Source organism: Echiichthys vipera, assembly GCF_963691815.1.
Source record: "Echiichthys vipera genome assembly, chromosome: 21".
Taxonomy (NCBI): domain Eukaryota; kingdom Metazoa; phylum Chordata; class Actinopteri; order Perciformes; family Trachinidae; genus Echiichthys; species Echiichthys vipera.
In genome coordinates, this window is record NC_139846.1 from 22,661,779 (window position 1) to 22,678,082 (window position 16,304).

A 16,304-nucleotide genomic window follows, 5' to 3' on the forward strand; every position below is an offset into this window, starting at 1 on the left:
AGATACAAGTCGCGTCATTGTTGGTGATTTTTGTTTCCACAGCTGAATGAGTGAACTTTAAAAAAACAATAATTAATCATTTTTTTGCGAATATGTACACAATTTCCCTGGACATGCAATGCTTGTTACATGAAGTGACTATGAACAACTTTGCTTTGTTAGATAGAGATCAAGGATAATTGAAGAATGACAAATGGAAGTTATTATTATTGTTGTTTATACTTTATAGATAGAAGGCAAAATACGTGTTATTTCAGTAATATTTATTTAAAAAGGGGTGGAATAAAAAAGGTTTATACTTCTTCCCGCTCCTTTTCGGATATGTAAACTTAATTTATATTTTTCAGTTTACTTTGTTATTGTACATTTATTTTTATTTCTTTTCCTTTTCTTTATGACTGCACATTAATGCATGATCATTTTGTTTTTTCACATATTCGAAATAAACTAAACTAAAACTAAACTTCTAATGAGCGAGTTAAATTTGCTGCTGAACTGCTCATTCATTAGAAAGATGTAGCTTTTATTGGATGTGTTAAATCGAAGCCCGGAGCTTCTTCTCTTCCTTTATTCATACGTGTGTTGATTATTCTGCAGCGTAAAAACACATTGAGAACTCCTTTAGCAGCTAAAGCCAACATCTCTCTACCTCTGTATCGACAGCATCTTGTGTGTAAATACATAAAGAGTTTTCCAGGCTAGGATCTCATTTATGACAAACACGGTCTGCCCTTTTCTTTCCCTCCTTCCCCTCCTCGTCTCCTCTCTCCTCCCCTCCTCCCTCTCTCTTTTCCTGACTAAATAAGGGAGTTGAGAGAGGAAGGCCGACCCGCACGCCTCCAGCTGCTGTAGTAAATACTGCTGGCTGTAATAAGACCCGGCAGGAACCCATGCATTTTTTTAATTCATACCAAAACGTCACATTTTGATAAATAGCTCCTGGAGCCTTGTCCAACTGCGAGGCTGCAATTCATCATGTCTAACCAATCATTATAACACTGATCGCTGGAGAAATGAATGCATTCATGCCGCTGTGCAGGTCACTTTGATGAATGCATACGGCGAGCAGCAGTGTTGCTTTAGGCCCGTGTTTGACAGAGCAGAGAAATCAGAGAAGTGTTCCTCAGTCAAGGCTCATTTCATCCCTGAGATGGATTTAAAAGTCTTCTAAAGTGCACTTCTTATGGTTTTAAAGGGAACACTGTGAAAACGTGATGCTGTTGGACACGCTGGGAGAGCAGCTTTGTCTGCGGCTGACTTCAAGTGCATTCAAGATTCAAGATTCAAGAAGCTTTATTTATCCAGACGGGAAATTGTTGTGCAACAGTTTCAATACAAAGATGGGAAAGGATCAGAGTCACAATGAGCATAAAAACATAAATCAAATCAAAATAAAGCATAAAACATAAAATAAATCAAACAATAAGAAGAAGAAGAAGAAGAAGAAGAATTGCTTTATTTGTCCCGCAATGGGGAAATTCAACTAAATGTGACAGAGTGCAGCAGACAACGTGGTTAAACGCAGGTTTATACAATATACAACAATACGCAGCGTGCAGTTTAGCAGCAGGTTGAAATAAAATAAGTACAAACTAAATAAGTGATAAGGAGCGATAAGTGATAACAATGTTAAAGTTTAGCAGCATTTCTTTCTGGGGCGACTGTGGCTCAGAGGCAGAGTGGGTCGTCCTCCATTCGAGAGATTGTCGAAGTGTCCTTGGGCAAGACACTGGACCCCGAAATGCTCCCCGTGCTGCGCATGGGTGTGTAGATGTGGTGTGAATGGCTAGATTAGATGGTATGTAGATGTCCACTGCCATCAGTGTGAATGTCTGTGTGAACGGGTGAATGTGACAAACACTGTGAAAGAGCCTTGAGTAGTCAGAAGACTAGAAAGGTGCTTTATAAGTACATTTACCATTTACCATTCTGACTGAACTAAGTTACAGTAAAGTACAGTAAAGTGTAGCAGCATGTCTGACTGAACTAAGTTACAGTACAACTAAATAAAGTGATGCAGTGATGATATAAAGTGATATAAAGTGACGAAGTGACATTTTCTCAGGACACAGTGTCTCCACTGTCCCTTACCTGACCGGGGGGAGATTAATTATAGAGTTTGATGGCTACTGGAAGAAAAGACTTCCTCTGGCGTTCAGTGTTACACCCGGGGAGAATGAGTCCGTGGCTGAAGCTGCTTCTGCTGGAGGTCAGCAGCTGGTGGAGAGGGTGAGAGTTTAGACAACTATAGCGATACAACTCTGCATGTAGCCTCACTTTTTCATACATCACACTTTTGGATTCATATAAAATCTAGGACCTTGGTTGCTTGATTTCATGTATGAAAAAATAAAACCCAAACACTCCCTGACTGCTGGTTTATTTATTCATTCATCAAATTAATTCCATTTTTGGTTATACAAAGATGCTGACTGAGGTATCCATTTCCAAAACCAAGCATGAGCCACCAAACTGCTGTATATGTCATAGTGTTTGCTTTGGTAATGTTTCCTGCCACACATGATGAACGTGGCACCAGTTACCTCTTCTATCACAGGGAGAAGCCTCTGAGTTGCACGAATCACATTATTTCTATTATTTAATGACGACAAGAATGTCCTTTGTCTCTGCTCCCTAAACTCATAATGCTCAAATGTCTTACATTAAGAACAATGTGACCTATTTTCAAAACTAAGAAAAGCCAATAATTAAATATAATTTATATAATTAAACAGATTTATTTGCAACATATTTGATGCTATTTCAGTAGTGTGCTTTAATAATAATATTAATAATATATATATATAAGCCTATTTACGATGAATTTCATGTTTACTTTAGTTTATTTAGTTCATTGTACAGTCAATTCTAATTTCCCTGTGACCAGTTTAGTTACAGAAAGCACCTCTCTACACTCATCTTGACTGCAGCACACTCTTTACACAAACACTGCACTTTACAGTCCTTTGATTCAACGTTTGGAAATCCGTACATTCCCACGTTTCATGCGTAAAAGTATAAAACGCAACAGAAGAAAAACCGCTCATGTGCGCTTCAACTTAAACCACAATATCCGACTGTCCGTGAAGGCATCATCCCCAGCATGACGGAAGGGGGGAACCCCGTGCGGTGACGTAGCTGCGACTGGTGAATCCCCATCCAACCCTGAAACACAGCGACGCGGCGGCACAGTAGCGGTTCCGCCGCATGTTTGCACGAGACTGACTGCTTCGGCGTAAAAAGAGACGCTTTACTGTGCAGCCACGTGCTCCTCCCCACAGTGGGTAATGGGAACAATAGTGTGTGCACAGTGTAGAGCGGTGCAATGGGAACAGACAGCAGGGCGCCTGACTCTCAAATGAATCCCTCCCACGCAGGAAGAGGGCACCACTCAGCCTGAAGCCGAACACCTGTTAACAGCAGCCGCTCGGCCGCAGCCTATCAGAGCAGGTGCGTGATCGACCTGCGGGGTTACACGAAGCGCGCTCCTCTTATCTGACACCATCTGCATCATACGTGTGTAAACAGATCAGCCAGCTTCAAATCATTTTTAATAATACTCATTATTGATTGATTCAGACTCAGCACCCAAGAGTCCACATGCCCCCTTTTTGGAAACCCCAGGTGCGACCCCAGGTGTTCTTGCTGGGAGGGAGCACATGTACTTTTTCCATCCACAATGAGTGTGAGCAGCTCCCGGTGAGAAAGGGTTAAAGGAGGCGCAGCTAGACGCCGGTGGAGCTGAAGTCATCAACCAGAGCGCACAGCGAGGAGGAGGAGGAGGAGGAGAGATACAGAGAACACCTCCAAAAACACACATCCAGGAGGATTCGAGCTGCGGACCTGCGCTCTGCTCTTTTTCTGTTGGTCTGCACCGCGTTCCTTCTCTCTTCAGTTAAACAAAGGCATTTAGAGGCAAAGACAGGAGGTGGAATGAGAAATAGATAAAAAAAGAAGAAGAAGAAAGAAAACGCGCAGCCCAGCGCCCCCAAACATGGCTCCAACGACGCTCGTCGGGAAGCTCGCCCAGTCTGCTTCACAGGAGCGGGCTGTAGTGCAGGATGAGTGGTCGGCTGTGCTCCACTGAGTGTAAAACCCGGGAGGAAATATCACCTGACAGGCGGCCCTCCCCTCCAGGGACAGAAACGGACACCTTCGCTCCCTTCAAACCTGGAAAGTGGAGGCTGGGAACCGCTCCGAACTGCCGTGCGTACAGTGCGCCTCCTTTCCAAAGCTCCCCTCTCCTCTCCTCACTTTCTCTCAGAGAGACACGAGAATCCACCGTCTCTCCGACCAACTTGGTAAAACTTTGGCCCCCGGATAACCGCCCCAGTGCCGAGTGTCCATGCGGGGAGCGCAGTGAGCATCGTGCGCTCGGCTGTGGGGGCTGGAAACACACACAGCTTCGGTGTGATATCACTAAAAGTCCTGCAAAGTCTCGCAAAGTCCAGGAGCCACCGCAGCGAAGATGCCGGTCCGGAGGGGCCATGTGGCCCCGCAGAACACCTTCCTGGACACCATCATCAGGAAATTCGACAGTCAAAGTAAGACCCTTGTTTTCACATCATTGACAGAACCACGCAGCCTGTTTTATTTCTTTAATCAATGATTTGTTGACTACAAAGCTGTTTGGAAATGGCTTCCTAATGATGCAGACATCATGTATCCCATAATTAGCTTCAGTAATGATGTTTGCTGGTGCCTGGCTCATGGTCACCAGGTGGTGCAGTGATGTCCCAACAGCTGAGGTTGGAACATGTGTGAAAAATGTACAAACAGAAAACATGACCTTTCCACCTCCTGGTAATATGAAAATGATATCCTCTGTCTTCAGATGGGTTTATTTTCACAACAGCAGCTTGTGAAGAAGCCTGCATTTGTCACTCAGGATGGGATCCTTGTAGTGGGGGGGGGGGGGGGGGGGGAAGGGGATTCATTTTTCTTTTGCACACCCTCTCGAGCTTTAATGTTATCCCTTTAAGTGTCTCTGCTGCTGCTGCTGTTGTCAGAAGAAGCAATCTGCAAATCTAAAACAAATAGATAAATGCATAACACTCCGGGGTGCTTTGGGGGGTGCTTTTGGGGGGGGGGGGGGGGGGATTGGATGTGTCTGTGTGGATATGTAAAATATGTTTCATACAGAAACTATTGCACACCTCAGTAAACCTATTCCCCGTGCCCTCTTGCTTTCCAGACATAAATCTATTACATACTTTGTTTTGTTTGCCTCGAAAGAAAAAAAATCCATACACTCTCAATTAATCTACAATAAGTCAGAAGTGACAAAAACAAACAATATATCTGAGGCTACTAAATATTTCATGGAGCCCATGGGGCCGTGCGATCCGACGCCGGCTATATTTCCAAATATACAGGCTGCAGCCGTCCTCATTTCCCTGTGGCGGAGTTATCTTTGATGCAAATCACTCAAGTTTTTTCTGTCTCTGAACGTGTGAGCAGACTTCAGATGGGCCTCGGCAGTGTTTCCTGTGGAAACTCACCCCAGGGCTGATGGAGGAGATGGGGACGGTGATCGCTGTGGCGAGACGTGTGTCGTTAACATTTGGCCAGGTTTTGACAGTCGAGCTGACGCAGGAGAGAGAGTCATTGTAGATTTAGATGTGTTGTTAAAAGAATCTAATTGCTCCCCTCAGGAGCACATAGGATTGATCTATTGAGGGAACCGTTCTTCAGTTCACGAGGCTGCTTTGGAACCGCAGGTGACGTCTCGCTGCGTTCATACATCGACACTACAGAATCACGGCCGTGGCTTCAAACGAGGTGCAAAAACACCCTTTTTTCCTGACGCAGAGGTGCTGAGAAGCAGCTTCACACAAGTGCAGTCTATTTGAGTCATTGTAACTCGTCCCTGTGCGTTCATATCTTAATGTTTCTTTACAGCAGACTTGCACCTGTTCGGCCTGTGGCAAGAAGCGTCTGTGTGCCGGATGTTTATTCATGAGAGGAGCACGATGTGGTGTTACAGGGGAACATGACCTACGACTGAGAGGCACAGAAGCTCACACCAGGGCTGTCCAAATGTCTCCCAGTGACTCATATCTTCTGAATAATTGTCTATTGATTGTCGACAAGCACGCCGATGATGGTGACGACCATCAGCAGCGTGTTTAGGCATCCTTAGTAATTCCAGAGTTGCTGCTGGAAAGTTCAACTCGGAAAATCTGCCTTTTCGATGGCAAACTCTTCGACTTATTGACTTTTTAACTGCAGCCCGGTGGAACGATTCGCCAATACTGCTGAGTATTTAACCTTCAGAATAACTCAAAGGCCCCTTTCTAGTCTTCTCATGCCTTCCTCTCAATCCACCCTGACCTCACTGCTCAACAACTGTGAAACATGAGCCCCCTCCTCTCATGTTGTCTGAGTGTTTTGTGAAAGGCAGAGCCCCCGGTGTGGGCTTCCACCTTCCACACAGTAGCGCGCTGCACATTTATCCATCTGATCCTTCGCTGTGTCTTTCTTGTAATGGAGGCTGGGCGAGCGTAATCTGAGCAACAATCAAGAGTAGGGCTCACCCTGTTTGTTCGGCTCTACAGTATGCGATGGAAAGCATCTCATGCGGAACACAGTGGGGGGAAAGCCCCATTCATGGTAGAGTAGCTATGGCAGAGCCGTTTCTTTCTTTTAAACTGATGCACTACTTGATGCTCAACCTCGGAGGAGATTAACCCTCCTGTTCTCCTAAGGGTCAATTTGACCCCATTTAATGTTTAACATCTCTAAATAATGACGTCTTTCTTTGTTTTTTTGCTTTATATTTATGACTTTTCCTCATTTTACGAAGACAACTCATAAAAAAACAAAAATTATCATGATTATATATATTTTTTATTGTTCTTATCGTACATGTACTTGTCTCATCGGTGTTCCTTTGGGTCAGTTTGATCATCTGGATGATTTAATCATTATTATTATTTTCTATTTTACAATTCAAATATTATATGAGGTCAAATTCATGCTGCTGTCCTTGATAACGGACGTTACTCTCATTCCAGATGTTACAAATAACACAAAATAGCACTTAAAATAACAGACTTACTTTAAAACACACACACAGAAATCCCTCCATTAACATCATTCATTTTGTTAAATAAAAACATAAAGTACCCGACTTCACTTGAGTCACACATTGATGATGATCATTTTCCAGTTGTTCAAATTGCTACGGTCAAATTGACCCCTAGAATAAATGGTGTTAGTCAAATTTGAGGGCAACAGGAGGGTTAAGGAACAAACGACAGGCTACTGTTGTCGAGTTTGTTTCCACCTGACTTATTGTGTGAGGAGACCTGTCGTACATGTATATAAGACAGAGGCCAGTTGACATCATTTATAGAGTGCTCTTACAGTAGAGCTCATACAGTGAGAGGTAAGATGTGCACTTCTCCTGCACTTAATTTCATTTGGTTCTCTGCCTTAAAAGAAGAACTGCAGACCGTTTGTTTCTGCACAACAAATTCAGGGGAAAGGCAACAATGTTTCTGGATCATTCGGGTCCATTTATGTTCAGCTAATGGGCATTATGTCATTGGGTTCATGCTGTGGCGAAGGCTTCATATTGAAAATGTGTCAGTTCATTATTTGAAAATGAAATACACCAAAACGATGACGATTCCCCCCCCCCACTGGAGTGCTTACCTTGCACGGCAGCTGGGATCTCCCAAGATTTGATAAATCCATCTCGTCAGGCTTCGAGTTAATGCGTTTGTGTCCGAACTACTGTGAACCGGCCAATCGGTGTCACAAGAGGAGCTACTGGCAGCTGAGAGTGTGGTTTAGGTGTGTGCGCTGGACGACTTTTGTACAAAACAAAAATGGCAGCTCCTAAGTATCTCTCGATTGAAAGAAGTGGAGAGAGCAGCCCTGAAGGCTTCTCTCAATGGAAAAGACGTTCTCTCTCTCTCTCTTCTCTCCTGATCGACTTGGGCAAGAGGTTGACGGACAGATGGTTCATCCAATCACTTGCCAAGTATGTTTTCGAAGTGCTTGCCCTTTTCCAAACAGTTTCCAATGACGCCTTCTCAGACGGTTTTGTGAAACAAACCATCTGGTGTGTCAGGTTACTGGAGTGCTGCCTTTATTCCTGGCTTGCCTTTATTATAAACTTAATAAGAGTGGGGTGGGGGTGGGAGGGGGTAAACACATTACTGTTTAATAGTTAGGCTTTGTCTTAATAACTATAAGCAGAAAACCACAAATACAGTAAGTTTGGTTTGATACTGTGCCTGAACGCATCGTGTGTAGACGCAGACTCCCAAGGCACTTCCAGCAGAGACGCTCACAGAGGGCTTCCCACCGCTTTCTATTCCTCTCCTACAGAGAGCAGGAGGATATTTGCGTGAAGTTGATTGGACCTCAACTTCATGCAAAAGACTCCATCAAGCATGACATGGCCAGCGCACAAAACTTGGACTGAGCTGTCAAACTAGGCGATGTAGTTTTCAAATAACAAGATTTTTGATGGATGGTTTAGAATATGAGGAAGCTTATGAGCAGGTCGCCATGTTGAGAGTGCGTTTATCCAATCAGGTGCATCCCACGGTAAGGTTTGTCACCTACTTTGGAAACAGCCAGTTCCATCAAGCGGCCGGTTGAGTGGAGCAGAGCGTCCTCTCATGCCTTCAGAACGACGGGTGGAAATGCCCCGTGAGGGCTGTAGCTGCTGTCACCACGTGCTAATGCGCTGCTTACTTGCTACGCTTGCTGTGTAGACGTCGGGTTAGACTCCCCTACTTAAATGAGGACAATTAATTCACAAAGCATAGCATTGTATTGTCGACACAATAACAATGGGTACTTTTTGTAGAAAGGCTGGGTTGGTTCGCTGCCGATCATCGTCTTTATCTCAAACAGTACCTTAAGGCGCCTACTGCCATCAGTCAGGCTGTGTTCTCATTCACTGTTTGTACATATACCTACAGAAAGTAATGCACTGTAATGTCTGTGCTGTCCACATATTTGCAGTAGTACTGTAGAAGTTACATCCTGAGCAAAGAAGGAAATCAGGTGAAGTAGTTTAAGAGCACTAAAATCTGCAGAGGGAGGAGAGGAGTCGACGTTCACCACCACAACTTAACCGACACCCTTTGTTGCCTACATTGTAGGATATCATACAAATTCATATGCATAACTTTTCATAAGATTCGATGCAAACCTGTTGATGAGAATGTGTTGCAAACTCATACACATAATATCAGATCATCCGATTTTCCCAAAACTTGCGTCTTATTTCTCCACCTGGCACATTTTTGAATTGCACGGATCTGACAAAAGAGTGTGCTGTTTGTTTGGAGACCTTAATTCGCAGGTGGCCTTAACAGAGAATGTGTAATTCATGGGGGACAACCTGTTTACTGCTGTTTCATATTTGTACTGAATCTATTTTGGGGGGGACAATAGATTGGATTAGTCGATGTAGCGTGCATGGTCCCACGTCATGGTTTCCAGCGGAGGTATTTTGTTATCCCCGGACTTCTCTGCTTACTGTACCCTGATCCTCTGTGCGTGTCCATTTACTGTAGCGTGATCAGACAGATTTGACTGCGCATACATACGATGTGCCTCCTCGACAACAACCAACAACGCATTCAACCTCAATATGAGGTCATGGTAACCTCCTGGGCCATGTGTTGTCTGCTCGGCGCTCCTCAGAGGAGACTTTGCCCAATTACAAGCCTCGAAGCCACCGTCCTCCGGGGATGATGTTACCATTCTACAGCTGAAGTACCAACACTTCATCTCCATGGCAACTGCCCCCCTGACTCCCCCAGCCACACACCCACACAACCGCCCCCTCTCTCACACATACACACACACACACACACACAGAGTAGGCAAAGGTACAGTAGTTGCTATCTCCAGGTAATTCTACATTCTCCATCTTTTAGAAATAGTTTGTAATGCATTAAATTTTAACTATTACAATGCACTCGCCATTATGTGCTGCTAATTCTGAAAGTATAGACCACACTGACACGTAGTTGACTCCAGTTTTAGACTAACTGATATGTTAAAGTGAACCAAGTATTTTCTTTAGCAGCGCTTTTTAATTTTTGCTATGCTGCCCGGTAACAGTGAGGTGTTGTTTCAAAACAAAATTGACCTCATGAAGCTGGGAAAACTGATTCATTCAGCTGCATCTTATTTTTCTAATGGGCCAATGGGGGCCAACGTGTTTTCTCTCTTTAAATAATTTAAATGAGTTTGGCCTTACGGGGCCCCGCGGCTGCAGCCGAGGTCAGCCTGTGCATAAAAACTGTAAAATAATAATAATGATATTATGACCTCGGAAAAGTTCAACTTGTGATGACATTAAGTTCAAAGAAGAAGAAGAATTACTTTATTTATCCCGCAACAGGGAAATTCGATTGTTTCACTCTATTATTTTTAATCATGTTACACACACACAGGCCCGAAATACACACACGCACAGACAGGACCTATACATGCAATTAATGGAGAGAAGTTAGAGCGAGGGGGCTGCCAGTGACCAGCGCCCCGAGCAGTTGGGAGCTCGGCGCCTTGCTCAACAGCACCTTGGCAGTGCCCAGGAGATGAAGTCGCACCTCTCCAGCCACCAGTCCACGCTCCATTCATGGTCCACACAGGGACTCAAACCCCCAGCCAAGTCACCAATGGACTGAGCTACTGCCGCCCCTAAAGTGTGGAGTTGCTCCATAGACAATGAATGGGAGACTCACTTTGGATGCCCCTTGTGTCTGTTCTTCTTTATACCCATGTTACTTTTATTCTGTTGTGGTGGTGACAGCTCTGGAACAGAAAATGTCTCCGTATACTCAGAAAGTATTCCTGGTGCTGGAGAAGATCTTTACATCTATGGAGGGGTTGCACACTGTGTACTCGATGACATCACACACACACTTTAGTTTTTGGGTCTGGGGGACTGTTGTTTATGTTTACTAGTCATTTGTGGACAGTCTTAGACCATAGCACTAATGTGAATGGCTTGAATTGTGAATGTAAATAGGCCTGGTTGCACTTTATTCTACAAGAGTCAAGCGAGGTGATTTATTGCCTCCACCAGTGTGTCATTTCCCTCTCTCCATCAGTCAAACACGCCTGTGTGTCTGCAACAGCAGCAGGTTGTCCACCAGTGCGTTAAGAGCTCAGTGTTTCTGTGCTTCCTCGCTTTGATGAGTTCGGCATAGAGTTGCATAAGGCGCAGAGCTTGATGTTCCCGGTGCAGGGGAAGAAGAGATGCCTTCTGTGCTTCTGTGAGAAGACATGTAAGTGCTGCTGAGTACATGCAAATGTCCCCCGCACACACATACGACCAGCATATGGCTTGCATACATGGATTAGGCTGTGAGGAGACACTTGAGGGTCTCATCAGCGGGCTTGCTTGCTGGATTTGGCTAATTGTACTTCTGCTGGGGCAGTGATAGAGCTCCCCTACAGCTCCGTCGTCAACCTCCAGATGTTTAGTAAATCAAACAGTGTCAGGATTCGTCTACATCGTCTCCCGGAGCTGCAACTGGGCTGGTGCAGAATAAATACAGCACGAGGGTCTTCTCCGGGGCTTTTCTTTATTCCTATGCTCCATCTGTTTCACTCGGAGGGTGTAAACACAGTAACACTGCCGCACCGGTGCTGAGGTCAGGAGTGACTCAACGTCTCATGATTGCACTTTATTGGTGTGAAATCACACTCTCTCCCTCCGTCTCTTCTGCTGTCTTCTGCCTTTCTCTCGTTCATACACGCACACCCACTCGTTACCAAGCGGGCAGACAGAGGAACACACACACACACACACACACACACACACACACACACACACACACACACACACACACACACACACACACACACACACACACACACACACACACACATACACACTTGTAAACTCATGGAGCTTGTAAACACTCTCTCTCTCTCTCGCTGCCCTCCCTCTCCACCTCGCTCCCTCCTTCGCTCTGCTCTTTGTCTCAGTTGACAACCTGTTTTCTCTCTCCCTCCCTCCCTCCTCTCTCCTCTCCATCTCTCCCCGGTGCCCAGCAGATGCCCACCGTGCTGCCATGCCTAACTGTCTTCCTATCTCAAGTGGGCGCACATCCAACCAGGCCACATGGCACCTGCTAGGGGGGTACGGAGAGGGTAGACGTCGTGTATGGTATAAGGATGCTCAATGCTTTCAATGGAAAAAATACTCAATAAACGTTAAATATTGTATAGTGTGATCGGTCCGAAGTAAAAATGTAGCATTATCCTGCGATTACAGGATGCTGTCGCCACAGTTTAACGAAACTTGCAAAGTAGGGACAGGCATTGACACCAGAACACAACGTCCCGTTCATTTTGAAGGCGGGGTGCTGCGTTCAGGCTACAGTGGTGGAAGCAGGAGGGGGTCGGCGAAAAAAATCGAAAGCTGAAAAGTTGACAAATTTGCCCTTTAAGGAGAAACGTCACGCTGCGGTGTCACGGGGCATTCTGCAGCAGTGTGAAAGTCCCGTACAGCCATCGGTTACCATCCCTGCCTCTATCACGGCCACGAGAAACTTCAAACAGTAAGACGGACTGAACAAAAGCGAGTCTGAATAGCAGCTAACTGTCTCCTGCAACGAACTCCAGCACAGTGGTTCAGTCGATCCGTCTCTTTTCTTTCTCTCTCTCTCTGGGAAATGAAGCTGCCTTTAAGTGCTGTCAGAAATGTCGAGATCACAACAATGATTGGGCGTAAAACAAAAGCCTGAGGGAAATATGTATAAAGGCTACTTGTGCTTCATTAGGGGGTTAAAAACACACATTAGGCCGTCACACGAACGGGCCGTTTAAATGACACTCTAACAGCCGGACAACCCTGCAGCGGTTCTGCCAGATCTGCCTGAACGTCAGCGCAGCCTTAGAGCAGTGATCCACCTCTACAACAAATACTGTAGATTGAATATTTCACAAAGAAACATCAAGAGTAGCTGCACTGAGTCTCGTCTCATAACAGTACCCCAGTTGTGACGGACACACTATTTTATCCATCCTCAAATAAAATACTATGACGCTCTTGATTTGCTAAGTTGTCGTCTCACTGTGTGTCTTCCTACTGTAGATCACTGAGCTGACTGTGCCATTTGTTTGTAGACTTTCATCTTTAATTATTAAAGTCGTCCTCTCTGCTCACTGTATCCATTATAGCAACATAAGACATATTAAATCCAACTGTACGTGGCCAAACAGAAATATTCTGACCTTTTCAGGCAAGTTTGCAACGAAACAAACTAAAACTTTCAAGCCTGTACATTACGTTAATTGGGAGTCGAGCTCATTTTAGTCCGGCTCAAACTATAAATAGATCTTGTGAGTCGGAGGAAATTATACATGTTCATTCTGCATGCAAGTACCACAGGTGTTCAGGTGTAATTTCCATCTCCCTAGTTTAGTGGATATCCAATTTTAAAATCCCCGGGAATACACAGCAGAGTCACACACACACACACACACACACACACACACACACACACACACACACATGCACACGCACCTGGGAGCTGCCGAGTACAAGTACAGTCATCTTAATGGAGCAGTTGGAGGTGAGAGTGTGTTCGCCCTCATCTGTCCCAGCTGCTTCCAGCAATAATTCAGGCGTTATTGCTTTATTATTTTGGCTGTTGTTAACCAAACTGGAACATTTGGTCCTGTCCCTCCAGTCAAGGACACTTTAATAAGGCAGTGATCCTGCAGAAGGGTTAGTAAATATGATAAGAGGAATCATATCCATAGAAGGCTTTGGATTGTAAAGTTCTCTTTCCTGCAAGGAAAACAAACCATTTACAGGGTCGACAGTAAATTAGTGTTTTAACAATATACGTTTAAATTTGGCTCGGAGCGAATCAGGTTCACACACAAGCTGCATTAAGTCCATTTTGACGTTGAAATCAAACTTTCATGTGACTCATTTTCTGCACAGATAAAGGCCACAGGTGAATTTACATCGACTCTCTGCGGGGATGAGTACACGGTCAAATTTTCCCTCACAGTCAAAATATGGGAGACGGACGAACTCCACAGCTGCAGCTTCGCTATGACATGTTTTTCCTGCAATAATCAAAATAAAAAAGAATAATTCCTGGTTTCTATAAGCTGCCAGGATCTCTTGCGGACCATTCCCATTGGTAGGCTTGAGAACATAACACGATACATACAATGACCCTGCTTTATTTATTTAATTCCAAGGTTTTGTTAGATTGCTTTGTAATTTCATCATGATGAAGTTCAGCCGTCGATGCAGTCGGGTGTTCTTTGCATTCGATAAAGCCGAGAGCGCGCCGGCTCCCCTGTGAGAAAGCTCAACGCGTGAAAATCAGCAGATGCCCCGGAGCCATCTCTTACTAAAAAAATAACACTTTTGAAAGTCTGTTTTTTCCCAATTCAGAGTTGGATGTTTGTGACCGCGCAGCGATTGAGGGGAAGACGAGCTCCCAATCTGTTTTCTCAGATGATGACACACTTAAGAAGCATCTCCGGGAGAGTCGTGTCTGCCTCCGCATCGTCAGCATCTAATTGGCTGTGCCTTTTATACAATCGTGCGCCCCAAAGACTAAAGCATCAAACGCTGCGTCTCTGCTGCGTTTCTTCTCGGAAAAGACGAGACAGGCTTGAGTGCATTAACGGCACCTTGTCAGGTCTGTTCCATACTTTGATGTGAAGCTTGTGAATAAAAGGAAGCTGCCTTTTCTCTTAAAGAAGAGTAGAAAAAGAAAATGGATCAATCTGAAGATGAAATGAAAACGCAGTGAACTTACAGTAGACGAGGATTGATACTTTGTAGGCCATTTGTGTCTAGTTTGGGCTTTCAGTGCGTATTCACTGTGATAGTTTAGACACCTGAATAAAAAAACAACTGTTCTGGGAGCTCAGTAGCTCACCTGGTAGAGTGGGTGCACCCTTGCTGCATGCCCCCCATCCCCCCCCCCCCCCCGCCCCCTTTTACGGCTCAGAAGTTAGTGGGTGGGAGTATTTATCACATCCTAACTGTTGAAATCCAAAGTTGAAAGAGTATAAGGGCAAAACATAGCCAAGTGCAACCATCCGCCTGCTTTGGCAGCTCCCAGTATTTTGCTGTCCTCCTCCTCGCAGCCCTTTGCCTGTACCTCTATCTGTCACTGCTTTATCTCCTGGCAGCTGCCCTTTCACACTCGTCCCCCCATTCATCAAGTCGCCCTCCTCTGGGTCCTTCTAAGACTTGATCACACCTCTCTCGTTCCCTCTCTCATTGTCCCCTTCTCACCTGTTCGGACTCCGACATAGAAAAGGCCAGCTAACCGATTTTAAAGACCCCGTGTCCCCGGCGTTCCAGGGATTAGCTCTCATTTGCATAAATCTGCATAACCTCGTTAAGGCAGAGGAGATGCTGTACACACTGTAGCCTGAGAAACCTCAGAGCGAAACAGCCCATTAAGGATTGCGGTGATTATGGGATTATCACTCTTAACGACTGTTGGGGGACTGAATCGGTGTGTGCTCTCTGAAAAGTGCCACGTCGCATGACTAAAACCCAAGCTATGTGGTCGGGTGACCTTCAGATTGCATTCGCGTGGGATTTGTTCCTGACCATGTTTTTATTTCTATTAAAATTGTTGTAGGTAACGTACAGTAGAGACACCATGGATTAGGAATACTGCCATTGTAGCCCATTTGTTCTGGTGAGTGCTGCTGTCCACACAGTCACTGAAACAGTTTCTCCAAAGCCTGCATAAAGACAAGTTAGAGTCAACTTGTAGTCCGACTGATTCTCAGCTGCGAATGTTTAGTGTGATTTGACCTCACAGGGATGCGTAAAGGCTGTTATTCCTTCTCCCTTAAGGTGTCAGTAAGCCTTAGCTGAGGTGAATGTTGAACGTTCGAACAGTGTCTGACATCTCCTTCCCCTCACACCTTTCATAAGTCGGAACCGCATAAAACGATCGTGAAACTTTTCCAAACTTGCAATCTGACATGCACGACCCTTTCACGCGGCAATCTGTCAGGAGGTGAGAAAGGAAGCAGGATCTTAACTTCTCTATTTTTCCATGATTTCTGTCACTTTGTGCATGCACTGCCATAAACTATCTATGCCTGCAGACATGGTCTTTGTACAAACGTTTGTCACAACCTGACATTTGCAAGTTGCGGCAACTAGCAGATGTAAGCGTATTAAGTGTAGCCAGCATCTTTTATTTGTTTATGTTGTATATGTCAAGTTGCTGTGAGGTTTGTCCTGTCTTTGGGTTTTTGTCTTCTGAACTTCCTGTTTTATTTTGAAAAGTAACTCTCCTCTCGTTCCAGGTCAC

The 16,304-nt window shown here is 44.9% G+C and overlaps 1 protein-coding gene across 1 annotated transcript in view; it reads left to right on the plus strand.

Moving 5' to 3' along the window:
• Positions 1–4,468: 4,468 nt before the first annotated feature.
• Positions 4,469–16,304, plus strand: part of kcnh2b (potassium voltage-gated channel, subfamily H (eag-related), member 2b) — a gene marked incomplete at both ends in the record, with an annotated part of 255,721 nt that continues 243,885 nt past the window's right edge. Inside the window, one exon of the mRNA XM_083936372.1 lies at positions 4,469–4,544. Within this exon, the coding sequence (XP_083792498.1) occupies positions 4,469–4,544 (76 nt within the window). The remainder of the gene's footprint in view (positions 4,545–16,304) is intronic.